The sequence below is a fragment of the Bos mutus genome, chromosome 4 (assembly GCF_027580195.1).
Source record: "Bos mutus isolate GX-2022 chromosome 4, NWIPB_WYAK_1.1, whole genome shotgun sequence".
Lineage (NCBI taxonomy): Eukaryota > Metazoa > Chordata > Mammalia > Artiodactyla > Bovidae > Bos > Bos mutus.
The window spans coordinates 51,909,319-51,936,780 of NC_091620.1; the positions used below are offsets into that span (position 1 = coordinate 51,909,319).

Genomic DNA, 27,462 nt, shown 5'->3' on the forward strand with positions numbered 1-27,462 from the left:
AGGCATGTATTTGGCAATAGTCGTCTCTTCCTCAGTCTGGAATGATGCCTGCTAAAGTTCTTATGCAGGGATCTAAATAGCTGAAATGGGATTAAACTAGACTCTGGAATCTAGAGAGTGTCCACATGCAGCTAGTTATATAAGCTTAATAAGTGATCTAAAGTATTGTCCATGTATATTCTAGCCTTATCCCTTCCAAATGAATTTCAATCACCATGAGGCTTGATCTTATATCACCTTTTGAATATGTAAATCTTATATCACCTTTTGAATATGTAAATGTGATGTGGGGGTGGGATGGGAGAGACTTTAGTAGTGTCTCTTCCCTTATGATTAATGTCATCCAAATGTGTCATCTGATTGGCAGTCTGGGAAAAGCCCTGTATTCCTTAATCTAAACATAGGGTTCAGGTTTTCTCTTGAGGTTGAAGCAGATGACACCGCCAACACTGCCGCATGGTGCAGTGGCTCACATTGAGGTCCGGTTATTTTTATTATTGGTCTCATTCCAGATCCCTTTCATGGAGGCAATGCTCCTTAGAAACCATTTCCCCTCAATTATTAAATATTTTAATTGATTTGTGGCAGTGCTCTAATTCAGCCTGTGCACCCTGTCTGCTTGGTCCACCTCGGGGCTGGAAGGCTGCCCAGCTCAGCACAATGCCCTCATCTCCACAGGGCTGCTCACTCCCATCTCAGCCATCTGATATTCTGCTTCCGCTAGACTAAAGAATGAAAGCCTCTTTAGCTCTTTGCTGACACCATCCTTCTACTGTTTTCTGATTGTATCTTCTTTAATTAAACAGCACTTTTGTTATCTTCTCATCTTTTAGGTATTCTGATCATTCTGGCATTCTCCTTCCAGCTCTTAAGGTTTGTTTGAGTTCTCTAAAATGGGAAGGTTGGGTCTTGTTTACAGTTGCCATGCCAACTCCCAATCAGCCTTTTCCTTGGGAGAATTTTTCTAGTTGCTCTACACTTTCACAGCAACTTAAAGTGTGACAGGAATCCTCAAACATTCATAAGCAACTTGGCCAATAGGGTATAGGACTGCAGTTCCTAACATGGATATCCAGGCTCTTTTCACAAGGGTTCTACTTTTATAATCTTCAACATAATCCCTTTAAATCATGAATCCCTGACAAATCCAAGCTGCTATGGTATGAAAATTCTAATTAAAGGCAAAAATCAAAGCTGCTTTTGGTGGTAATACTGTTATACTGTCAACTTCATTGTCAGTCAAATTAACAAATACATTTTGTAATGCGGTAAGAAATCAATAGCCAAGCCCATTTAGCTCTCAAAAGCTTGTGTGTGTGCCTGCTAATTTGTTCAATTCTGTCTGACTCTTTGCAACCCTATAGACTATAGCCCACCAGGCTTCTCTGTCCATAGAACTCTACAGGCAAGAATACAGGAGTGGGTTGCCATGCTCACCTCCAGGGAATCTTCCCAACCCAGAAATCAAACCCACGTCTCTTACGTCTCCTGCATTGGCAGGTCCTTTACCACTAGGGCCACCAGGAAGCAAGCTTAAATGCTGTAAATCACATTTCCTGTTTATGGGGCTGAATCTGGGAAGATATGCATGAAGTATATTTCCAAACAGTACCCCAAAGTGAGAAGGCATGAAAAGGAAAAATTTTAATGTTTTACATTTCAGTAATAGTCACAAATAACAATGATTTATGATCACTCCTACTACAGTTAACAAAATAGTTTCTACTGAACATTTAATAGATGAGACAGCAGTTATCTAAGATAAATGGTCCATTGATTTCCTCATTTGCTTGATAACCACACCGACAGGCTAAGTCCACAACTGGATCATATCCACATTTCATGGTAATTGGTTTAAAACTATCAAAATAGGAGGTCATGGAAATACCATTCCCAAATCCTCAATGGCACATTGGAGATTTCTTAATGCATGTGCTTTCCTTTTCTTGGGAATTCCACATGCAATCTGTGAGGCACTCTCAGAAGCACCAGGTCTGACATCATCATGAATTGGTTTTACCTCTTGCTGGTACATATTCCCTATGCTCAGCTTCAAAGAAAACCCAGAAAACTCTTAGATCTCCATCTGAGTTTCATAGGATTCAGTTCTGCCTCTTTCATCCCAGCCCACTTTTCCTGTTGGGAGCACCACTGGTTTTCTCTCTAGCTGACAGCACATTTGGAACAGACTGTTGTTCTCTGGAAAAGATTCTACAGCAGCCTGGATTTTAGTTTATCATTTCATTATAAAAGAGAATTTTAAAAAGTCAGTTCCTAATCACTGCACAGCCTCATCTGGAATTTGGCCAACAGTTGTTAGAGTTCTATGAAATCAGGTTTTTTTCTAACAGTGAAAAGCAGAGGTGGAAATTTTATGTTTTCTCAGATCCTCAGCTACTAGATCAAATAGCTAAGAATGATTAAAAATAAAACAATATGGAGTATTTTTGGAATGTACAAATTCTATTTTTGTTTTGTTTACCCAAAGATGGAGAGAATTGAGAAAATGTCATCTTAGCATATGTATCTTGAAGTCCTCCCTTCTTTTGGAGTCCAGAATCTTCTTGTTAGGCATAGCATAAGGTGGGCAATCTGTTGTTACTGCAGGCAGGGCTTAGCGTGTAGTGGATAATTATACTGATAATGGAGTCCTGCTCTGACACAAGATGGAATTTTTATTTGTAACGGAAGAAAGGATCAACTTTCTAAATACCTAGTGGTAGTTTGCACATTTAAAAGAAACTAGATAGAAATCTATTTTAAGAGTCTTGTTGCTTCCTAAAAGTGAAACTAGGTCAGAATTTTCCTTCTTAACCCCAAGATAGATAAACAGTTCTGTTTCACACAGAACACCACAAATCAAAAGATGGCCAGACTTTTGGTTTCCCAATGGAAAATACCTTGGTTCATTAAACATTAAATATTAATGACTACTTTTGAAGTGCCAGCTACTATATTAGAAACTGTGAGTATGGAGTTGAACACAATAGACCAAAGTCCTTATCTTTGTAGAGCTCGTGCAGTTTCTCGTAAGGGTTTCTGGAGTGAATTGAAACATTAACAAGTGTTGATAAGATGAACAAACTAGTGTTCTTCACTAAATGGGTGAATTCACAAATGTGATAAGAGCCATAAATTTTAAAATACTACATAAAGAACTTCTGCAACTTTCTTGTCCTTAATGAGGCATCAAGATCCCTGAATTTCTTCACTATTGTGCTGATTGTCATGAACAGAACTTCTATATTCATTTGTCCTGTGGAAAGAGTTGTTTTCCGGAAACCATCTCGCCAAAAAAAAAAGTATCTGTTTTCTGGGGAGATTCAGACACAGAGCTGTAAATGATTCTGGCAGGATGAGTGCTGAAGGGAGAGGATATTAGCAATTGGAAAATGGCTTTGTTGCCAGAGGCTACATATGAAGGCATTAGAAGCCACATGATAGAATTAGACAGAGGATATGCACAGGTCTGGTTAAGCTCAAAGCGTCTAACAGCCCACCAGAAATTGTAGGACAGGCTTAGAACAGCTGAATGTGCCTTTTATTATCCCTCGGATGGGAGTCCTTTGGAAACCCAGAGTTTAGGAGAATGATCGTGACTGAAGTCCTGGACGCTTTGCTCTGTTCCACCCACCCCTGCACCTTGGTTTTGGTGCCCAGCTCCATCTCACTGTGCCTTCTTGTTTAGAAGAGCTCCAACATGGAACATCCCCATTGCTAGAGGGAAAGGGGAAAGAGGAAGAAAAGTGGAAGGAAGACAAAGAGGAAAAAAGGAAATATTCTCTGCTACTCCAAGTGATTTGAAGGTTTGGGACTGTGCTGGCTGAGCACAGCCATTTCTGTCCTTAGATTCATCCTAACCATCTGGTTACCTGGGCTCCCTCCTCCATCTGGCTCTAATTATCTCAGCCAAACTGAGGGTTGTTTGTTGGTGGTTGTGATTTTCTTAAGTTTCCCATTAATTTTGTCCTGCCTCCGTTTTGTTTTCCTTTCAGTAATGCAGGTCTTGAATAAATTAATTTGTTGCTCATGGGCAAAAAAGTAGCTGCAGCAACCAGCCTAAATCATCCTCAAGCTGTAGCAATGTTGATTCATTTGTAAAAATCTGCATTTACTCCAAAAACACGTAATAGGGTCTTCCTTTTTGGCCATGAACATGTCCATTATATTCCTCTGGGGGCTAAGAGGATACCCTAGCACAGGCATTACAGTTTTTCCAGAAAGAGCCATTCCCAAAGCAGACGGAAGGAAAGGAAGCTGCATCAGAGAAGAGCTTAGGCTTGATTTCTATTAAGTCCTTTCTGATTTTTTTTTTAAACCTAGGCACATGTTTTACTTTATTGGTTGAAGAGTTTATAATCCTGGACACTGAAAATACATACATTTTATATTTTCTAAGGTATGGTTATTATCTTTGGAGTTTGAGCTATGTTTCCCTTGTATTACAACATGGTCTGGCTCTTTTAGAATGCCACAGGTTATAGATGCTGAATCAAGCTGAATTTTCCCTCCAGAGAGAACATTAGGAACAGGTGGGGGCAGTTACTAGAGTAAAACAGAGACCCGAGAGGAACAAAATGACTCTTTTAGGAACTGTTCCAATGCCTCAAACCCAGAGGGACGGGAAAATTCACAAGCACAATCTTGCTAATGGTGACCATGTCCTGTGCATAGGGAAGCCGGGGCATTCCCTCTGTTAGCAGTGGGCATCCTGGAGCCAGGATATCCATGCTGTTATGCTTTCTCTGTCTACCAGTTTGGTGGCCCGTGGAGCCCCCTCCTCATAAAATTCAGTGGCTTCTGAGCACCCCTTGTGGCCCTTAATAAAAAGTCAGTCACCTTGTTACCACTTTGTCCAAGGTACTGAAACCAGCTAGAGATGCACGTCAGTGTCACTTCAGTGAGTTAATGGATGATATTACAAATCGCAATAGGATTAAGTAAAAAAAAAGACATATGTTGTCTCAAATGTGAAAAAATCAGAATCTACAAATAATAAAAGACTAGTAGGACTAGTATTCGGAGAAGGCAATGGCACCCCACTCCAGTACTCTTGCCTGGAAAATCCCATGAACGGAGGACCCTGGTAGGCTGCAGTCCATGGGGTCGCTAAGAGTTGGACACGACTGAGCGACTTCACTTTCACTTTTCACTTTCATGCATTGGAGAAGGAAATGGCAACCCACTCCAGTGTTCTTGCCTGGAGAATCCCAGGGACGGGGGAGCCTGGTGGGCTGCCGTCTATGGGGTCGCACAGAGTTGGACATGACTGACGCGACTTAGCAGCAGTAGCAGGACTACTATTTAAATTTTAAAATTGGTTATATCTGGCTGTGAGCTTATGGATCATTTTTGTGTCATATATATATGCATATTTTTATGCATTAGCTATAACTTCTCACTGTGGTATAAACAGTGATGCTTGATGCTCGGCTCCCCCTTCACTCAGTTAAATACTTCCTGAGCACACATTCTGAGTGTGGCACCCTGCGGAGGGAGCAAAGCTGAGAGAATTCCAGGTCTTCACCTTGCTCCACTGCCTCTCATGTCTCTGACAGCAGTGGCCCTCCTCTTGGTTCAGAGCCTGAGCTTTCCGTGGGCCGGGCGTCCTGGCTGGTCCTGCAGTGTTGGCAGTGTACTTGCTCAGATACGGGTGGGCTCCCTCCTGCCCTTCCTTCAGACCCAGCTCGAATGGCAGCATGTCAGGAGGGCTTTTCCCACCACCTGTGTAATCCTGCCCTCACTTCCCACCATGCTGGATTCCCTGTAGTGCTTTGATTTTTTTTGGTGGCTCATGTCGATAGGTATCCCTCTAGGCATGTGTGTACTGGAACACCGACCTCCCACCAAAATGTAATGCCTTGGAGGAGGGGTCTTCAGACTTGTTCATTGCTATATCTCTGTCCATCTAGAAGGGTGCCTGTCACATAGTGGGCACTCAGTAAATACTGTTGAATTGAATTTTCCTCAAGGGAGAAGTTGTGATATGTGTATTTAAATAAATCAAGAAGGAATATCAGTCCATACATTCAGGTGATAAAGAGGTGGTATCTCTATTTTTTACAATAATTTAAAAACTCTGCACCTCTACCCTGCTGGGTTTGTGGGAAATTTCATCTCATTTGTTGCTCTGCTCCATTCCCCCTATCACCAGGGATGGGAGTAGTGTGGGGGAGTTGTTGTAAGTTTTCAAGAATCTTACGCAGTAATAAGGGCTTTGAGAAAGGTCCTCTGCTGAGCAGCCCATCCCATTGTGTCCCTCACCATGGTGCCTTCATACCTGTTGGCTATCTGCTGCTTCTGGGCAAGACTGAAAATGTTACTGCCCATGGCCCCAGCTCCCCAGATGCTTCATCCAAAAGCTCTTCCTCTCAGGGTCTTTCCCCACCATGGCCCCTGCTGGGTAGCAGAATCTGCAGAAGTTGCTTCCATCCCTAATTGGAAGAATTTCCTTTTAGTCTGATGTTTTTCTCCCTGTTTTTCCAAGCCACTAACCTTCTTTAAAACTCTATCCTCCCCATGGGCCCCTGGCTTTTAAAAAGAAAGAGCCAGAAATTATTCTGTTTCTTATTCTGCCCCTGACCTCCCTGAAGCAAGAGATATGGAGTCTGCTACCTGCTCAAATGGGGAACGAACAAGAACAACTTTGGACAACTCTGACACAAGACAGAAATGTATGTTAAAGGAGTGAAGCAGCCATTGCAGGGAAGAATGTGGTTCTTTTCAGGCAGGATTGGGAAGAGAGAAACCAAGCCAGGAGGAAGGCTTAAGGCATCTTGTACTTTGGAATGAGCCTTGAAGGCTTGGAGTATTTCATTTCACAGAGCGTGATGGATAGAAAAGAGAGGCATGAGCAAAGATAAAATGGAGACGGTATATATGTGAGGGCAAATAGCCTGATATGAGTGCTGTATTTGAGCAGTGGGAAAAGATCTCCCTCCCAAAAATAGGTAGAATCAGCTTGTGACAAGGCTTGAAAGTCAGGGTGTTTTGATATTAACTTGACAGTATTTGGCAGCCATTGGGGTCAGTAGATAGATTAGAGTTGTGCATTAGGAAATGAAATAGCAACACCGTCTAGGATGGATTAATAGTTGAAACTGGCAATGGGAAGGCTAGAAGCAGAAAGAACCCTTAGCAGGCTGAGAAGTAGTTTAGAAATAGAAAGGAAAAAGGGGATGGAGATGCAAAATATATTGCTGAAGTAGAATAAACAGGATTTGACCACTGGTTGAATAGGAGAGGGGCTTCCCTGGTGGCTCAGTGGTAAAGAATCTGCCTGCAATGCAGGAGATCTGGTTTCCATCCCTGGGTCGGGATTATCCCTTGGAGGAGGGCATGGCAGCCCACTCCAGTACCCTTGCCTAGAGAATCCCATGGACAGAGGAGCCTGGCAGGCTGTAGGCCATAGGGCTGCACAGAGTCAGACACAACTGAAGCGAATAAGCAGCAGCAGCAACAGCTGAAGAGAAGAGAAAGGCAAGAGAAGGATGGTGATTACAAGAATGGGGGTGTTCTCAGTAGGCAAGAAAACCAAGAGGAGCTTCTAATTTGGGGGAAAAGAGGACCAGAATAGTCATATTAAGTCTGAGCTTCCATCAGGGCAGTTGGAGCTGTGGATGAGGGGCTCAGAAGAGAGGTCATGACTTTCCCAAGGTAGAAAGAGAATATGTGTAATAATGCTGCAGCAGTGTTTTGGGGTGAAGGAGCAAAATTAAGGGATCCAGTGTCGGATTCTTTTGATCATCTCAGTAGAGTAGGAGGCAAGGCCACTTGCTGAGAATAAGGGAAACACTCAGTGTGTCATTTGGAGTTTGATCATGGGAACCATTTGTAACAGATGCTCTGGTGAATATACAGTCAATTCCTGAAGAACAGTAGGGCAGATCCATTCAGCGTCAAGTTTTCTCTCCAGTAAATACAAAATACTTTTATGGTAGTTTTATGAAATCTATCCAGGCAGATGTGAGGAGAAATAGCTTTCACATTGTATATCTTGTTTAAGACCTTGTTGTTGTTGTTGTTGTTCATTCGCTAAGTTGTGTCCCGATTCTTTATGACCCCATGGACTGCAGCATGCCAGGCTTCCCTGTCCTTCACCATCTCCTGGAGCTTGCTCAAACTCATGTCCACTGAGTCAGTGATGCCATCCAACCATCTCATCCTCTGTTGTCCCCTTCTCCTCCTGCCCTCAATCTTTCCCAGCATCAGGGTCTTTTCTAATGAGTTACTCTCTCTGCTAGACTATTGTTATGCCATTCATTGGAAATTTGTTTTTTGGGGGACTTCATAAGATGCCAGAATCCCTCAACATCGTAAACATGGACAAGTAGCGACTATTCATTGCCCACATTCCCAGCTCTGTGCTGCTTTCCCCGTGCTGTACGCCTGTCCTCAGGGTAGCCCATCATCACCTGCCCTCCAGTCCTAAGGCCAAGTTGTTTTCTGTACTGATGGTGTGCGGCAGAAGGGGATAAAGATCTCATCATGAAGACCAGCCGTACTTGTGGTTTCCAGGCAGCTGTTGGGGAAAATGGGGGACCCTAAAATACATTTCATTCCCTGGGACGGCCACCACATGCTGCCCTCTGGTGGTTCAGGACCCATCTCTATTGACCTCCTTTCGTGATCTTTTCCAAGCATGCTACCTCTATGTCTCTAAATCTGGTCTTTTTTTTTTTTTTTGATTGTACCTCTGTTGGGAATTTAGGGATTTGTGTGGAGTAAGAAGTAAGGAGACAGGAATCAAGACCATCCCCAAGAAAAAGAAATTCAAAAAAGCAAAATGGCTGTCTGAGGAGGCCTTACAAATGGCTGTGAAAAGAAGGGAAGCAAAAAGCAAAGGAGAAAAGGAAAGATATACCCATTTCAATGCATAATTCCAAAGAATAGCAAGGAGAGATAAGAAAGCCTTCCTCAGTGATCAGTGCAAAGAAATAGAGGAAAACAACAGAATGGGAAAGACTAGAGATCTCTTCAAGAAAACTAGAGATACCAAGGGAACATTTCATGCAAAGATGGGCTCAATAAAGGACAGAAATGGTATGGACCTAACAGAAGCAGAAGATATTAAGAAGAGGTGGCAAGAATACCCAGAAGAACTGTACAAAAAAGATCTTCACGACCCAGATAATCATGATGGTGTGATCACTCACCTACAGCCAGACATCCTGGAATGTGAAGTCAAGTGGGCCTTAGAAAGCATCACTACGAACAAAGCTAGTGGAGGTGATGGAATTCCAGTTGAGCTATTTCAAAACCTGAAAGATGATGCTGTGAAAGTGTTGCACTCAATATGCCAGCAAATTTGGAAAACTCAGCAGTGGCCACAGGACTGGAAAAGGTCAGTTTTCATTCCAATCCCAAAGAAAGAAAATGCCAAAGAATGCTCAAACTACCGCACAATTGCACTCATCTCACACGCTAGTAAAGTAATGCTCAAAATTCTACAAGCCAGGCTTCAGCAATACGTGAACTGTGAACTTCCTGATGTTCAAGCTGGTTTTAGAAAAGGCAGAGAAACAGAGATCAAAGTTCCAGAAAAGACATCCATTTCTGCTATTGACTATGCAAAGCCTTTGACTGTGTGGATCACAATAAACTGGGAAAATTCTGAAAGAAATGGGAATACCAGACCACCTGACCTGCGTCTTGAGAAATCTGTATGCAGGTCAGGAAGCAACAGTTAGAACTGGACATGGAACAACAGACTGGTTCCAAATCAGGAAAGGTGTACATCAAGTCTGTATATTGTCACCCTGCTTATTTAACTTATATGCAGAGTACATCATGAGAAATGCTGGGCTGGAGGAAGCACAAGCTGGAATCAAGATTGCCAGGAGAAATATCAATAAACTCAGATATGCAGAGGACACCACTCTTATGGCAGAAAGTGAAAAAGAACTAAAGAGCCTCTTGACGAAAGTGAAAGAGCAGACTTAAAAAGTTGGCTTAAAGCTCAACATTCAGAAAATGAAGATCATGGCACCCAGTCCCATCACTTCATGGGAAATAGGTGGGGTAACAGTGGCTGACTTTATTTTTCTGGGCTCCAAAATCACTGTAAATGGTGATTGCAGCCATGAAATTAAAAGACGCTTACTCCTTGGAAGGAAAGTTATGACCAACCTAGACAGCATATTAAAAAGCAGAGACATTATTTTGCCAACAAAGGTCCATCTAGTCTAGGCTATTGTTTTTCCAGTGGTCGTGTATGGATGTGAGAGTTGGACTATAAAGAAAACTGAGCGCCAAAGAATTGATGCTTTTGACTTGTGGTGTTGGAGAAGACTCTTGAGAGTCCCTTGGACTGCAAGGAGATCCAACCAGTCCTTCCTAAAGGAGATCAGTCCTGGGTGTTCATTGGAAGGACTGATGTTGAAGCTGAAACTCCAATACTTTGGCCACCTGATGCGAAGAGCTGACTCATTTGAAAAGACCTTGATGCTGGGAAAGATTGAAGGCAGGAGGAGAAGGGGGTGACAGAGGATGAGATGGTTGGATGGCATCATCGACTCGATGGACATGGGTTTGGGTGGACTCCAAGAGTTGGTGATGGACAGGGAGGCCTGGTGTGCTGCGGTTCATGGGGTCACAAAGAGTTGGACACGACTGAACAACTGAACTGAACTGAAGAAGTAAGAAATAATAATAGGAATCTGTCTGCATTCTTAATCTTATCAGTATTGTGTTCACCAAAAGACAAAGTCCATGGGAATTATTTGCCCTAGTGTTTTTAAACCACCCAATTCCAGTTTATAGTATCTCCAGCTTATTGAAATTTTTTCTTGTCCTTGTATTATTAAATTAAATATGTGACTGTCAACTCAAATATGTGACTATCGACTCTATTCAAGCCCAGGGACCAAAAAAAATTTCCCTAAAGAGTTGAAAATCCCAGAAAATTTGGAATTGGATTTGAAAATCACATGCTCCCCGGGCTGGCACATCTTTTTAACTCTCTGACCACCCAACAAGGGAAAAATATGATGTAGAGGCAAAGCTACATAGAGTTTGATTTATTTACTTAAGAGGCCAAAAGAGAATTACATTTCTCAATGCATAAGAAACTGCAACTCTTGAAGACCTTAGAACTAGAACTCTTAAAGACTCTTAGAACTTAGGCTCTAGGCTAATGGACGTTAAGATTTTTCAGGGGCAGAAGGAGCTCATTTGAGGGAGCCATGTCTTATTAGAGATTCCTTTCCCTCTGTCCTTCACAGCCCTACCCAGAAAAGTATATGCTGGTGAAATTGAACCCTCAACAAACTACCCAGTATCTAATTTACTAAACAAAATCCCTCTCCACTATACTCTCCATCCTGCCCAAAATTAGCTTCAATTTGCCAGTGCAGCACCACTCGCGGCTGTTTTTTGGGGGGTTTTTTTGTTTGTTTGTTTGTTTGTTTTTGATAGAATGGACATATTTTTTCACTTTTGTTTATTTTTGCCCCAAAGCTTTTGGCATTTCCCTCCAGTGAGTCACACCGTGGGACCATCTCAAGATGACCTCCTTACAGGATGTTTCTCTTCCCAGAGCAGATGGGAAATTGGTATAAGACAGCCTGTCCCAATGTGTTACTGAATAGCACATGGGGATTCTCATAAAGAAATGTTATTTCATCTGTCACCAAAGCCCTTGATGGATGGACTTACAGGGAGACAGCCTTCTAGATATTTTCCTCACTCTAGACAAGGTGGAAAAACGAAAACCAGGCTGTTAGGGGTTTACTCAAATCAGTTGAATACAGGAATCAGCCCTTCTACTATTTCCATTACAGAAGATTAGAACAATCCTTTGAGAATTCAGATTTTGCAACAAAATAATTGAGCTAACAGAGGTGGGAGAATAAAAACAAGAGGAAAGAAGGCAGGAGTGCTCAGAGTCCCACGTTTCCCCAGCACACTTACACTCATGCTTTAAGCCAGGTCAGTGCTATTCTTGACTTTTGGACCTCCAGCCTTCCTCCTGTCCCTCAGTTTGGAAAAATCCTCTTCCCCAGGAATAATTCTTCACTCCATGTTCATCACTTCCTGTTCTCTGCTCTCAGAGTGCTTTGTACCTTCCTCTACCAAAGTACTTAGCAATCTGGGGCTGTGCTTAATTGTGCAGTGGTCACCCACCTTTCCCATGCTCTCCCCCATTTACAGGGGCAGGGGAGTGGGCCAAAATTGTCTCTCTATCTTTGTCATCCAGAAGAGGTCCTGTCACCAGAGGTGTGGTAGGACACATCCTAGCGCAGCCACGATGGCAGCTGTAATGGGGTCAGGGATCCTGGCGAAGTTCTGTTCATAATGTGGAGATGAGTATCTGGATTTTCCTCTGCTCTTCACACTGAGTCAGGAAGATCTGCTGGAGAAGGGATAGGCTACCCACTCCAGTATTCTTCAGCTTCCCCCTGTGGCTCAGCTGGTAAAGAATCCACCTGCAACATGGGAAACCTGGGTTCTAACCTGGATTTGATCCCTGGGTTGGGAAGATTCCCTGGAGAAGGGAAAGGCTACCCACTCCAGTATTCTGACCTGGAGAATTCCATGCACTGTATAGTCCACGGGGTCGCAAAGAGTCAGACACGGCTGAGCAACTTTCACTTTTCACACAATGCTTCCCTCTCCCCCTCCTCAATTCTGTCGGCCACTTACTTCTTTTCTCCCCTTGGATTCATGTAAGAAAAAATTTAAGTGTCAGCAAAAATTACAAGATACATGTGAATTTTGATTATAAATATTCATTGGGAAACTAGGAAAACTACCAATGTGTATTCCTACTGCACTTGCCTGAAGAATCCCATGGACAGAGGAGCCTGACAGGCTGTGGTCCATAGAGTCGCAAAGAATCAGACATGACTGAAGCAACTTAGCATGCACACATTCCTAAGCTAAGCTAAGTCACTTCAGTCGTGTCCGACTCTGTGCGACCCCATAGATGGCAGCCTACCAAGCTCCTCCGTCCCTGGGATTCTCCAGGCAAAAACACTAGAGTGGGTTGTCATCTCCCTCTCCAATGCATGGAAGTGAAAAGTGAAAGTGAAGTTGCTCAGTCGTGTCTGACTCTTAGCGACCTTATGGACTGCAGCCTACCAGGCTCCTCCATCCATGGGATTTGCCAGGCAAGAATACTGGAGTGGGGTGCCATTGCCTTCTCTGGCACACATTCCTACTGCATGCCAAAATGTTGAGGCTGACTTTACTCTTTCTGTTGAGCTTTGACTTCTATATATGGCAGACATTTTTTGGCTCTTGACTGCCTGGCGTTCAAGCTTCCTTTCTTCTAAGAACAGCATCTTGTTTTGTTTTTCTTGAAGTGGGGAGGTAGTTGTCTTCCTGCATTGGGTGCAGTCTTGGTGATACTGAGTTCAAGATAGCCACCCTCCCTTAGCCTGGGATGCATTATCAGTGGTCACTACTGGTACAGTGTAGGGTTGGTGAAGGGATGTTTTTTACTTTTACAATGAACAGTTTTCAAATTAAAGATTTAAGAAAAAGAGTAACATTGACCCAGAAGATCTGGCTGGATGCAATGAATTTTCCTGTTAAATCAGTTTGAACAGCAACCAGAGGCCTGGCCTCTTCTACTCAACTGCAGAGTCCCAGGGGAATGCAGAGAGCCCATGTCACACTCCTGAAGTTGCCAAAAACCCCTTTAAAATGATTGAACAGATGTCTTTCCTTGGGGTTGAGAGGATATAAATCACAGCAGACTGCTCTCAATTCCTGACTCCGTGTCTGAGGGGCAGCGGAATCAATCACTCTCAAGTTTGTTTTCTGGATGTTTTTTAAATCTCCTGAATTATAATAGCAATAACCATTACCATATGCAAGAAAAGTAAACACATCTGTACTGGTAGCTGTATTTCATCCCAGATACAAACTTCCTGTGTGATGATGGAGCTGAATGGGCCCCTATCACTCATCTTTGCAGCTAGCCCCATGGACGAGCGTGACCCTGAAAGGGTTCAGCATGAGGGATAAAATGGTTTCTGAGCTTAGAACCGGCAGTTTACATGGCATAAAGATCGACACAGCCGTGGCCCATATATCATCAGCAGTAAGAGAAGAGGTCTTGTCCAAGTTCACAAGAAGAAAGAAAGGGAATGCCAGAAATTTTCCCAAACAAATCAAGGCTCAAGTCAAGCAGTCTGTCTCTGGGTCTCTCTTTGGTTTCTGGCCTATCTGCCATGTTTTCTGCAGCATGAGAAAAGATGGCTGAAGACTTTCACACAAATAAGTAATTATATGAAAGCTCTTAATGCTTTCCAGAGAAGCAGGATTCAAATTTAAACTAGTTCCTCTTGGGTGGAGCAGATACAGCATCTAGTTTCCAATAACTGGTGTATGTAATGTTTAACATGAAGCACATTTTTAATGCTGGTTATACACCCTAGCCCCCAGTGGGGTCACCCACTGATACTTACCCATCAATGTCATCAGATGAGAAAGAACTTCAGGATCAGGAGGCAGGGTGCCTTCTTCATGGAGAGAGGATGGAGTTTAAGGAAAGACATCTGAGTTTGAATCTGGACTGGCTCTGCCATTGGCTGTAGGAACTCAGGCAGGTCTCTTTGTAATAATGAAGTTCCGTGACCTCCTCTGTGAAATGGGAAAACCATCTACCTGATGATGTCTTGGTGAACATCCAGTACATGTTAGAGGCTTAAAAAGGGTAGCTGTTATTGTTACTTCTGATTTCGCAGAACTGGGTATCTACAGCTGAAGTGAACCTCCAGGGCAGGCTTATTTCACCATGTGGTAACAATGTCAGAGGTTGAGGCTAGGCCTTCCAGATCTACTTAGGGGCCTCCCAATAGACTCCTTTTCAACAGAAGTGCTTTTCTGCCTGTTTATGTTTGCAACTCAAAGATCAACTCAACTCACTCCCCACCCCAACCCACCAGCACAATGCAACTATAGCACTAAGCAAACCTCCCATACTTTCTGTGTAGTGGGAGTGGGGAGGGCAGGGCTAACATTGCTTCTAGTTAAAGATTCTGCAGACTTCTAAATTTCTCTGATCTCAGCCAACATGTGGCCAGCCTTGAGCCCCCCTCCTTTTCTTGAATTTTTGGCACCATTTCCTCTCTACCATCAGGCTGCCCAGGGAACCCCAACACTCCCTCTGGCTTTCTGCTGAGCAGGTTTAGTCCACAGGGGCTATCCTCTGGGTTCTGCTAACAAAGAAAGAAGTTATTTCTCTGAGATTGCTGGGGCCAGCTTCTTAATATTTACATAAGTAACATAAGCACAAAATGGTATAAAAATAAAAATATACTTAAAAAATTGTCTCCCTCCCACCCATGCCCAGCAACACATAGTCCTTCCTTGTTTCTTATTTATCTTTCCCTTGTCGTTGTTTAGTCCCGAAGTCATGTCTGACTCTGTGACCGCATGGACTCTAGCCCGCCAGGCTCCTCTGTCCATAGGATTTCCCAGGCAAGAATACTGAAGTGGGTAGCCATTTCTTCTCCAGGGGATCTTCATGACCCAGGGATCGAACCCACATCTCCTGCATTGGCAGGTGGGTTCTTGACGACTCTGAGCCAAGACAGTCACTTCTTGTCACCAGGGAAGCCGAAGGTGCTCTCGATTCCTTTAAAAATCTGTGTGTGTGTATCTCTCTCCCTCCCTCCCATATTTATTTGTTTGATTTTATTTCCCTTTCTTCCTTTCTCCCTTCTTTCTCCCTTTCTTGTAAATGAAACATACTATATTACTACTTTTTTTTTTATTTAACAAAGTCAGTGCATAGTTTAATGCCACTGTTAAATTTAGACTTTTTCTGTCCTCTCAGTGTTCTCCAAACCTTTATGCTTTGTCACCCCTATCATTAAAAAATTTCCTAAGGCACACAAAAAATATGTAATTATTCACTCATTTATAAAGTATAACCATGTCACTAGTAACATTTATATTATGAAATATTAATTTACTAATTACTAGTAACATTTATATTATGAAATATTAATTAAAATAGAAAATAAAATGATAAAGGATGAAAATTTAAATACTTAATTTTTATAAATTGTATTTGATTAGTACAAAATATTTGTGCTTTCTAAAAATTACTAGTAGTATTTTTAATAGGATCAATGTGTTGAATATGCTTTGTCATGTCTGAAAATCTTGGGTGATCCTTTTGTAAGATAACATTCAACTGTCTGGTTATATGTGCGGTATATTTTGATACTTGGTTTCCAAGTCCATCGGAGCTAAAAAGGACACATTACAGAGATGTAGATCCAAATGGAAATAATACCTCATTAGATAAGCTTTATTAACTCCCAACATGCATTTTTCAATACCATCTTTTATGTAAAGACATTTGTTGAAATTTTTCCTGAGTTAAGGGCTTTTTTTTTTTTTTTTTTTGGTAATACACAGAGTAAATGGGAATATTTCCAAACATCTGTTTTCAAAATGCTCTTGCAATAGATTAAATTTCTTTTGGAAAGAAATTACTTTCTAACTAAGTGTTAAGGTATCACTTCTACTTAGGGCATACTATTAATACTTTACTTAAAAAAAAAATCTGCTAAATGAGATATTGGGGCTTCCTTGATAGGTCAGTTGGTAAAGAATCTGCCTGCAATGCAGGAGACCTGTGTTCGATTCCTCAGTCTGGAAGATCCCCTAGAGAAGGGAAAAGCTACCCACTCCAGTATTCTTGGGCTTCCTTTGTGGCTCAGCTGGTAAAGAATCTGCCTGCAATGCAGGAGACCTGGGTTCGATTCCTGGGTTGAGAAGATCCCTCGGAGAAGGGAAAGGCTACCCACTCCAGTATTCTGGCCTGGAGAATTTCATGGACTGTGTAGTCCATGGGGTCGTGAAGAGTCGGACACAACTGAGCGACTTTCACTTAGATGACATGTTAACAATAGCCACTTGATCATCTGCAACTCTGTGGTCTTTTTGTGAAAGAAAGAAAGAATGCTGGACCCACTCTCAGGTTAGTTCTACAGTTTCTTTAAATACACTGCCCTGAGACAGCTTGTGAGAATGTGGCCACTCCCCATCGCATGGTGAAGAGTTATAAAGATCCTCCTGCTTGAAGACTTTGTTTTTATGAAGTGAACCACATTGATAACACCCACAGGCATGTGAACTTTGGCATGTAAACATCCTGCAGGCAATCACTGGCAGTGCGCTGGACCCAGAAGCGTGAGAAGACGCCTCACCTGTCCTGACCGCAACTCCTTCTCTTTCTGTGAGTCGTCTGCTTGCAGTAACCGCAGTCATGTGAGACCCTCTGCCTGCCTCTTTCTGGACTAAGGGAGGGCACCTTAATGAATTGATGTATCCCATGGAGGATGTGTACCCCACTTGGAGATTCTCTCCACAAAGGACTCTCTCCTATTAAATTCAAAAAAGCTTTATTTTGCTCTTTAGTCTGTGAACTCTCCCTCTCTTCCTTCTTTCTTTTTTGCCACACCACATGGCATGTGGGATCTTAGTTCCTGACCTAAAGATGGAACTTGTACCTGCTGCAATAGAAGCATGGATTCCTAACCACTGGACCACCAGGGAAGTCCTCCCTTCCTTCTTTTAATGAAAATACCTCCCAGACTCAGTCTCCACAGCACTGCATCCTCAAGGGACTTCACTAGGGTTGTTCTGGGAAGGTCTGGCAAGTTGTTCTCAGCAGTCCCCACTGGCCCAGTCCCAGTGCCTGGGGCAGGTAGATGGTCAAAATGACAATGTCTGGCCACTTCCATTTATTAAGCAATGATTTTGTGTTGATCCCTACTCTTAAGTGTTCCATAAAAACAGTCCATTCTCTCTGTTCACTGTAGGTATTTTCTAGAACGTCTCCCTAAACACTGAATTAGTTCTGAAACACCTCTTCCAAGGAAATGCAGGATTTGTTTCTTACTAGATTCTGATCACAACATTTGGGTCAACCAAACATTAGGTAACCTTGTTTTATGTGTGTTAAAGAAGCCTTATTAACATATATTGTTGCTGAAATAATATTAAATTCATGGCCAACAGCATACAACACATGCCTAAACAAAATCTAACTCACACTTTTCTCCATAAGGCACATCATAGCCTTCTTTGTGCTCAAGAACACTAGACGGCACTTCAGCACTATGCATGGGAGCCCTTTTAAATAGCAAAATCACCAACAAAAAAAGCACAAAGATGCAGAAAATGTGGCACTGGATAGACTGCCAAAAGAACATGTGTTTACATCAGGAGAGCTGAAACAAGAAGGCTGTGTCGCCTCATTTGCCCTCCGCTGAGAATGTGCAGATTGGGTAACTCAAATTTTTCATCACTCTGCACATACTCATGCATGACCACAAAGTGAGCAAGTATTGATTTGAGGATTCAGATCCATTTTAATTAGTAGGTGATGCAAATATGGAACCCACTAATAATGAGGCTTCCTTGGTGAAATAGTCACTTTGACAATGATACCTGAGCTGGGAGGAACCTCAGAAATCTCTTCTGGCTACTTTCTTTGAGACTTTGGGAGGCTAGTATAGTGAGGTAACTTATCCAAAACATCCATTGCACGTGTAATACACCTGGAACGAGATTCTAGGTCTCTCATACCCAGTTGTTGCCCTTTCCATCACATGTTATTGGGACCAAATGCAACGACTTTAACTTGCTGGTGGCGCTATATGCAAAACTTTGTGCACACTTCCTCCAGATTATTCTCTGCAATAATAAAAATTTGCTTTTGATGAGAATGTTCCATTTGAGGTCTTATTGTATTTGGGCACAATGAACAACATGTATATTTAAAAAAGGAAAATCTCAATCCTGAATGAAATGAGATATTAAAAGAACTCAATAAAATATTTGCAGCGAGAACAGGCTTTGACTTTTTAAAATTTAAGTTCCCTAGTGAGCCAATTCATAGATGGGTAATAGAGGGGGAAATGATGTGGAAAAAGGCAAATGTGCTGTGGAATTAGAGATGTGAGCATGTGATGTATAAATGCATAAATAGGAAAGATGTGCCGAGATGTGGTATTTTAGTTGGAAAGTTACTAACGTATGCATATTTATAAATGTATTTTGATGCAAGAGGATCTCATTTTTTTTATATTCCAACAATTATACAAAATTATGTTATTCTTTATTTGGCTAAAGAAGCACAGAATTTAAAACTCAAAGTAAAAACAGCTCATAACTAATATGGCCTGCAGGCTGTTTGATAAATGTGCATACTTAAACCTATGAACTAAAAAAAAAAAAGAAAGAGAACAAAGAAAGAATAGGCAAAGATTTAGTATGTTCTCTGAATAAGATTCTCTGCTTATCATCAATAAGTAGATACAGATACATTATTTCTTTTACATATAAGATTTTTAGTTCAAAGAATTGCAAGCCACCTTTCTTGCTAAGACTTTCTACATTCTGAAGTCTCTTCCTCACCACTATTATAAGTTCATCTATTCATTTGGAATGATAATTCAGATGTCCTTATCTAATATTTATGCAACACCTTCAGATACATGGTATGATAAACTTTTCTGTTATTTACAGAACAAGATGGTTACAACTGTATTCATTTATTGCACTTTTCACATCATTAGAGAAGGAATTTAAAATTCTTATTCAAGGCCCCAACATCCCATTTATTTATCCATTTCTATCTGAATTGGTGTCTCAGAATCCATTCTTTGTACCCGTTAAGATAAATGATGTAATTCTCACTCATGCACAACATTTTCTTACAGTTAATTTTGTAATGAACCATCTCTCCCCCGAAACAGAGCCTCATTTGTTTTAAGGATAATTTTTATTGATGAGGAACATTTTGCAGTTTTAAAAAGATAATTTTCTTATTTATGTAACATTTTCTATCTTGAAAATTTTCTTTTCAAAGATTAAAAGCCATGATGGTCTCCTTTAGGAAAGCAGCTTATCCATCAATAAGGATCCCATCCTCTTCCAAAAATGAATCGATTAATCATGTCAAAAGATCGCAGAGGCTGGTCATAGGGCAAAATGTGGCCTCCACCTCGAACAATTACCTTAAAGAAGAAAAACTGAAATTTAGAAAACTGGATATTCTAAATACATGGAAACTTTTAATTTGGATTAAAATGTTCTTAAAGCTTACATGAAATAAAGAACATAGTGAATCAGTTCATGCTTTTGGATATGCTGATTGTCTGCTTTTGACAGCATTAATAAATAGGTACCTTAAGGTAAGAAAGTTTTAAAATTGTGTAGTTATTTGATTTTACACCAAATTGTATCCATCTTTCATGTGTATGAAACTGGAAAATCCTTCCTTGTCTCTTCTTAGGAGGGAGCTGTCTGCTTCTCCATGCTGTGCTGTAACTCTTACCTTGTTAGGGCCCTGAGATTGGGAGACCTACCCCAGACCAGCTCTGGTTGCAACCAGGTAGAGAAATGTACCTAATTCTACCGTTCAGTAAGCTCGTCCATTGGCCTTCACACTAAGCTACACCTTTTACCTTAACTACACCTTCTACCTTAGTCTTTACCAGTAATAAAGGAGATATTTTGAGTCTCAAAAAAATTAAAACAACAAAAGAGAACTCCTTGACATCTGAAATTTTAAAAGGCCTAAAATTTTTTTGAGCAGCAAAAAATTAGAACATTCTATTTTTTCCAAGATTTTATTATGAAACATTTTCAAACATATAGCAGATTTGAAAGAATTTCATATACACACCATTTAGATACTCTCATTAACACTTTACTCATTTTCTTACAGCTGCATCTCACTGCCCATCTATTAATCCATCTTATCTTTTTGACACATTTCAAAGTAAGATGGGGATGTCAGTATACTCCCCAAATTTTGTGTAAAATTGACATACAATGGGATTCTCTGGTGGCTTCCCTAGTGGCTCAGACAGTAAAGAATCTGCCTGCAATGCAGGAGATGCCGGGTTGATCCCTGGGTCGGGAAGATCCCCTGGAGAAGGAAATGGCAACCCACTCCAGTATTCTTGCCTGGAGAATCCCATGGACAGAGGAGCCTGGCAGGCTACAATGGAGTCACAGAGTCAGACATGACTTAGCGAGTGACTCAACAACAACAACCAGGTCATACAATTGTTAAGCGGGGGAAGTAGCTAGAACCCTGGCTTCTGGCGTAAACACTAGTATTTTAAATCAAATTCCAGTACTTTCACAATAATTTCTTACTGTGAAGGGAACTTTACGGCTTGGTCACAGAACGTTTCACCCACCTCTCCACATACTTTTGAGATATTTAAGGACTATGAGGGAGAAAGAAATGGCAACCCACTCCAGTGTTCTTGTCTGGAGAATCCCAGGGATGGAGGAGCCTAGTGGTCTGCTGTCTATGGGGTCACACAGAGTCGGACACGACTGAAGCGACTTAGCAGCAGCAGCAGCAAGGACTATGAGATCGGACTTACCCTTCATTGGCCTTTGGAGACAACTGCTTCATGCTACCCTCCACCAGCGGTCAGCTGTACCTTGCTGCTATGACAGCAACACCCATCTACATTTGTGTTTCAGCTTGCATTTGGAAACCCAGCATGTCCCCGTCTTTGTCACAGATCAAAAGTGAACACATCTGTGACAGGAGCCCATGCACGTGACCCTGGAGGAAGACTTCTGCTGCCCTCCACGACCCCAGGCTAGAATTCTCCTCCTGTGGCTTCCCATCCAGTCCTCCAGCCTTGGCAGGAATCAGATGAGCGATTTTCATGCAACTTCAGCTCAGCTGAGGACACTTAATGAAGTCGTGTTTATGACAAAACCCAGCTGCTTCAGCTGGAAATGAGTTTGGCAGCAATCGTCCAGAACAGTAAGAAACTGAATACTCAAGAGCTAAAGGTCATCCTGCCTCCCTCCCCGACCAGGGCTACTGCTAATGGAGGGCTAGCACAGTGCTTCACGGCCTGGGCTTGGGAGTCGGAGCACAGGAGCGTGACCAGAGGCGCAGCAAACTATATGACCTTGGGTAAGCAACTTAACATCTCTGTGTTTCAGTTTTCTTAGCGGTACAACGGGGAATGAAATATTATGTCCTGGGATAGTTGTATAAGGAATTAAAGGAATGATATCCATGGAACACAGCACAGTACCTGGCCGGGGATGGTTCTTGAGAAATATTAGCTGTTGTAATTATTCTTTGAGTAATTATCTCTATTCAAAATGTAAGATCAAAATTCATGTAACCAACATAACTAACCTAGAACATCGTGTTCCTACATTAGCATAAAAATCTTGGTTTAAGGGAGTTGTTTAAAACAGTCGTTCTCAAACCTAAAGGGGAATAAAAATACCCGAGCTTGTTAAAGTAAATTGCTAGGTTCTCACCCCTAGACCTCCCAGTTCTGAAGGTCCCAGCCAGGGTCTAAGAATTTGCACTTCTAACAATTGCAAAGTAATTCTGGTGCTGTTGGTCCAAAGACTACTCTTTGAGGACCTCTATTTAAAGAACTTCCTATTTTGTGACAGGTTGTTCTGTTTTTACATCAAGGGAAAACACAAAGAAAAATTTATGTAACATCTACTAATGACCTCACCTTAGTGTATTTTTTTCTAATCATCTGCTCTCCTGGTGTTTATACACACACAAACACACACACACACACACACACACACACACACCCTTCTACATCCATGATAATCAAGTGGTGAAGAAGAGATGACAGGGGTTAGGTGTTACAATTCTTATTCTCAATGACTTGCCTGATCCTTGATCCAATTCTGAGCTGCCATTCGTAATGACCAAATGACATCATAAATGGTGTCATTAAGATTGGAAAGAAAAGCTCATTTAAGAACAAAGTCTTTTTCACATGCCACAAAATTCTCAAAGTATGTTCTCTAGCAGATTCCCTATAGCATTTTCCTGAAGTTAACCTCAAAAATGAATTTATGAGTACTGAAAAAATAAACCACTCTGTTGTAATAGCCAAGCCACTCACCACTCACAAATCAAGGACACAAACCACTCCAGAGTTTTTAGAGGTGTGTAAAAAAATGTGACAGGGCCATGATTATATATTTAAATGTGACCAGACTAATCTTGAGGCTCCCTGGATAGAAATGGTCTCATCACCAGAAACTGGATATTTTGGGTGCTTTCACATTAGAACTGAAACTGCTAAACTCATGTGTTCCAGATGTCATGAATTTTAAAAGGGTTATACAAACACTTTAAAGCTTCATTCCACTTTATGTTTTAGAAAAGAATATGATTCTCCATGGAACTAGAAACATGGACCTGGCAATAAAGATTTCTCAGTTGTGCCTTTTGAGATGAAATATAAGGGGAAATTCACAATGGGTGTGTTGACACAGATGTCATGGGAGACTTCAAGGGGGGTCAAGGAGGAGCAGATCACTGGACAGACAATGGTGAGTGGGAAGTGGGAAAGAGATGCAGTAAAGACAGGAAACTGAGTTCAGAAACAGTGGGGCATGAAACTGCATTGCACATGCAATAATCTGAAAGGAGTTCCAGTTATGAAGAATTAGAAGGAAAGCAGAAGGAACAGTTGAACAGGTAAACCCTATATGACATGCTGCTGGGATCCACCGACCTTTTCATACAGGATTTGTGTGTGTGTGTTAAAATACACATAACATAAAACTATCATTCTAACCATTTTACTGTGGACAATTCAGTAGCGTTTAATATATTCACAGTGTTAAGCAACCATCGCCACTATCCAGTTGCAGATATTTTCATCACTGCAAAGGAAACCTGTACCCATTAGCAATCAGTTTCCATTCCTGTCTCCCTGCCAGTCTCTGACAATCACTAACCTACTTTTTGTTTCTATGGTTTTGTTGCCTATTCTGGGGATATCTTTGAGAGTTTTAAGCAGAATAGTGATATGCTCAGATCTGCATTAAAGGAAGATGACTTCATAGCCACTGAGGGGGCTGGTTTGAAGGAAATGATACTGGGGCAAGGAGGCAAGTTAGGAGACTAGCTGTTCAGGTGAGAAATGATGTAAAGGAGAGATGCTAAGAAGGCAAGAGAAGAGGGATGTTGGGGTTGAACCTGAAAAGTTAGTGATTAATCAGGTATAAAGTTAAGTGAAAAACCCTCCCCCTGCTCCCCAACATATGAACATCCTTCCCATTCCAGGCTTCTGAAACATGCAGCTTTGCAAGAAGTGATGTTATTAACCAAGAGGCACACGGCCAAAGCAGGTCAGGAGGCAGGTGAAAAAGGACAGATTTCTTTTTTTTTTTTTTTTTTGGATGACTGTGGCTGTGTGCCAATAAAACTTTATTTACGGACACTGAAATTAGAACTTCATACAACTGTTATGTGAAACAAAAACCATATTCTTTTTTTTTCAAACATTAAAAGATATAAAAACCAAATTTGGCTTGTGTGCCATAGAAAAACAGGCAGAGAGGCAAAGCTGGCCAACCCTGGCTTTAGAACACATCTTCCTGACATCACCATGAGGCAAGTGGCTAACATCACCCTCACCACTTCATGCAGTAGAGCGTGAGAATCTGAGAGTTCATCCAGATTAGTTTCCTTCTCCTCCTCCAATTCACAGAGGAGGTTCTGGTGCCTGACTTCAGGCCATACAGCTTGTGAGTGACAGTGTCAGGCTGGAGCTTGGGTGTCTTGATTTAAGTCTTACCTACCTTCTCCCAATCGGTTCCAAAAATCAAAATTTAAGATTTCATCCACAGCCACAAAGTCCTTCTGCCATTTCTCATCAGCACTTCATCATTTTTTTTCATTTTAAAGGAATTTATTCTAATAAATACCTTAAAATTAAGGATTCAGTAAGCTCAAGTTATACAGAGAATTATTATTTTTTTAAATTTATTTATTTATTTATTTATTTTAAAGAGACAGATTTCTAGTTCTTGTTTTCTACTACAGATTGATAGAGACACTCAAGATCATCTTGTTTGTTTTTGACTTACATTAAAGTTCTTTTATTATTTTTATTCCATTCCACCGTTACAAATGCTTACCTTTTCACTTTCAAACATGAACCCTGAGTATAAATTAAATAAATAGGCATTCAAATAAAATGTATACTAAAAAGAAAAGATACTTGGGAATAAGAATAAAAAATAAGCCAAAGCTTGTTAGCAGCCACCTCATAACAAAAGAGTGAGGCAAATCACTTTCAATAAAAGAAAAAAAGCGAAGATCAAGGCTCAGTGTTGCTTCCACAACACTCTGGGAAGACTCCTTCACATTCACCACTGTAACTTCTACCATAGCAAATGATTATTGGGGCAAAAAGGTGCTTTGCTGCTGCTGCTAAGTCGCTTCAGTCGTGTCCGACTCTGTGCGACCCCATAGACGGCAGCCCACCAGGCCCCGCCGTCCCTGGGATTCTCCAGGCAAGAACACTGGAGTGGGTTGCCAGTTCCTCCCCCAATGCATGAAAGTGAAAAGTGAAAGTGAAGGCGCACAGTCGTATCAGACTCTTAGCGACCCCATGGACTGCAGCCTACCAGGCTCCTCCGTCCATGGGATTTTCCAGGCAAGAGTACTGGAGTGGGGTGCCATTGCCTTCTCCCAAAAAGGTGCTTTAGCTGACCTAAATGTAGCCACAGCAGCAGCATCATTTCTAGAGTAGTCAATACATAACTGGTGCTACCTTACAGTTCCAAGGTGCTCTCCAGGTTCACCATCTAACTTAATCACTTGAAACAAAATCATAATTTAGGATTTCCACTTTTCATTATGACACATTAATAGCATGTGCCAAACCAAAGCCACCATTAAGAACAACAATAAAAACTTAATGTCATAGAATCATGAGTCAGCAGATCTAGGTTTGAGCCTAGCTCTGTGACTTGGGCACAATGACTTAACTATTCTTATTTTCCCATCTGTAAAATGGAGATAGGAATTAAGGTGACCAGTTGTCTCAGTTTACCTAGGACTGAGAAGTTATTAGGAGCATAGAACCTTTAGTGCTAATGCTGAAATCCAGTGAAATGACTAGTGAAATGACTGAATTTAGTCATTTAGTGAAATGACTGAATGGTTGGTTAGTCACCCTAACAAAAGTAAACTTTCTGTGAAAATTCAGAGAAACAATGCATATAAAATATCCCATGGCACTCAGTTCACAGATGCATATTAAGCGCGTACCACGTAGCATATAGGCAAATAATAAGCACTCAACCAAAGGTCATCATACTATCATTATCTGAATTTTTATAGTCAAAGGAGTATGTTTTCCTTTTAAGAGCAGAGAAAGATTAGAAGTTACTAAGAACTGTAAACTTCATTACTATACTTTTTCAGAAAGATAGATCACAATATTTTCTTTAGGAAGGGATATGTTTCTCTTCCAGGCTTCTTTTATTTCCATGCTATAAATCCTTCCTTCCATGGGAAAGAAGGTCCCAATTAAAGTAAGAAAGCAACTTAAATAAGAAATCAAACCTTTGTCAATATGCTTACCTGTCTAGAGCAAACTGTGTCCCTTAAGCCTGCCAACACCAGGATCCATCCCATTCTTTCCCTGCACCCGCTTTCACCACATGCAATGCCAAACACCCTTTTCTCTCCACACAGAAACGTCAAGCAAGCAAGACCTTACTTGTCTTAGCAGAATGGCAAAAAGCCACTGTCTTTTTTGCCTTTTAAGAACACACTTTATAACACAGGATTTAATGCAGTTAAAAAGTAACCAAAATTTTACTTCCTTCATGTCCAATTTTTATACTTGATATCCGTAAGGGAATAAAAAGCACAATCCAGTTCATTAATTACCTTACTCAATATCTAACTTTATAAGCTACAGTTTGTAGTTTTCTTTTGGAGGAGAGACTGAGAGTGGAGGAGAGGGCAGAGGTTAGAGCAGCAAATGCTCTCTGCCAGGAGTGGTGTGAAGACTTAGATCCTGACTCACTGTCTGCTGGGTAACATGGAAACAAGGGCCAGCCAACTTGCCAAAATTTGGCTTCCTGCAAACAGCAGTGCAGGTTGGCTCCAGCAGTAGTGCGCTGAAGTTCTTTTCCACTGGTTCAGGAGACTGGATTAATAAGCACATTGCTGATCTACTCCACATTCGGTGACATCATGTTGGTACCCTGAAATCAGCCATGGTGGGACAACTTACACCATGGAAATCAGCAAGCACTAGAGATCCGAGACTCCCTTCCTTTCCAAGCTAGTTTACCTCAGACCACTGGTTCTCTGACACTTTGACTCTCCTGGGGAAACATGAAATGTTAGGCCATTCTTCCTCTTTCCCAAAACAGAAGAAATATTCATTCAAATGGGTAAATTATAAGGCCCAAATCTCTGAAACCTTGGCTCAGGATATCAGATGGGCTGGGTTTCAAATATTTGCAAGAAGGTAGGAATATTAATGGACTTCCCTGGTAGCCCAGTGGTAAAGAATCTGTCTGCTAATACAGGAGATGTGGGTTCGATCCCTGGGTTGGGAAGATCCTTTGGAAAAGGAAATGGCAACCCACTCCAGTATTCCTACCTGGGGAATCCCATGGACAGAGGAACCTGGTGGGCCACAGTCTATG

At 41.5% G+C, this 27,462-nt stretch overlaps 1 protein-coding gene across 1 annotated transcript in view; it reads right to left on the bottom strand.

The window, feature by feature from the left end:
- Window positions 1–19,769: 19,769 nt before the first annotated feature.
- Window positions 19,770–27,462, bottom strand: part of CPVL (carboxypeptidase vitellogenic like) — a 127,459-nt gene continuing 119,766 nt past the window's right edge. The window contains exon 13 of the mRNA XM_070368794.1: window positions 19,770–19,988. Coding sequence (XP_070224895.1) covers window positions 19,884–19,988 — 105 coding nt within the window. The 3' untranslated portion in view covers window positions 19,770–19,883. The remainder of the gene's footprint in view (window positions 19,989–27,462) is intronic.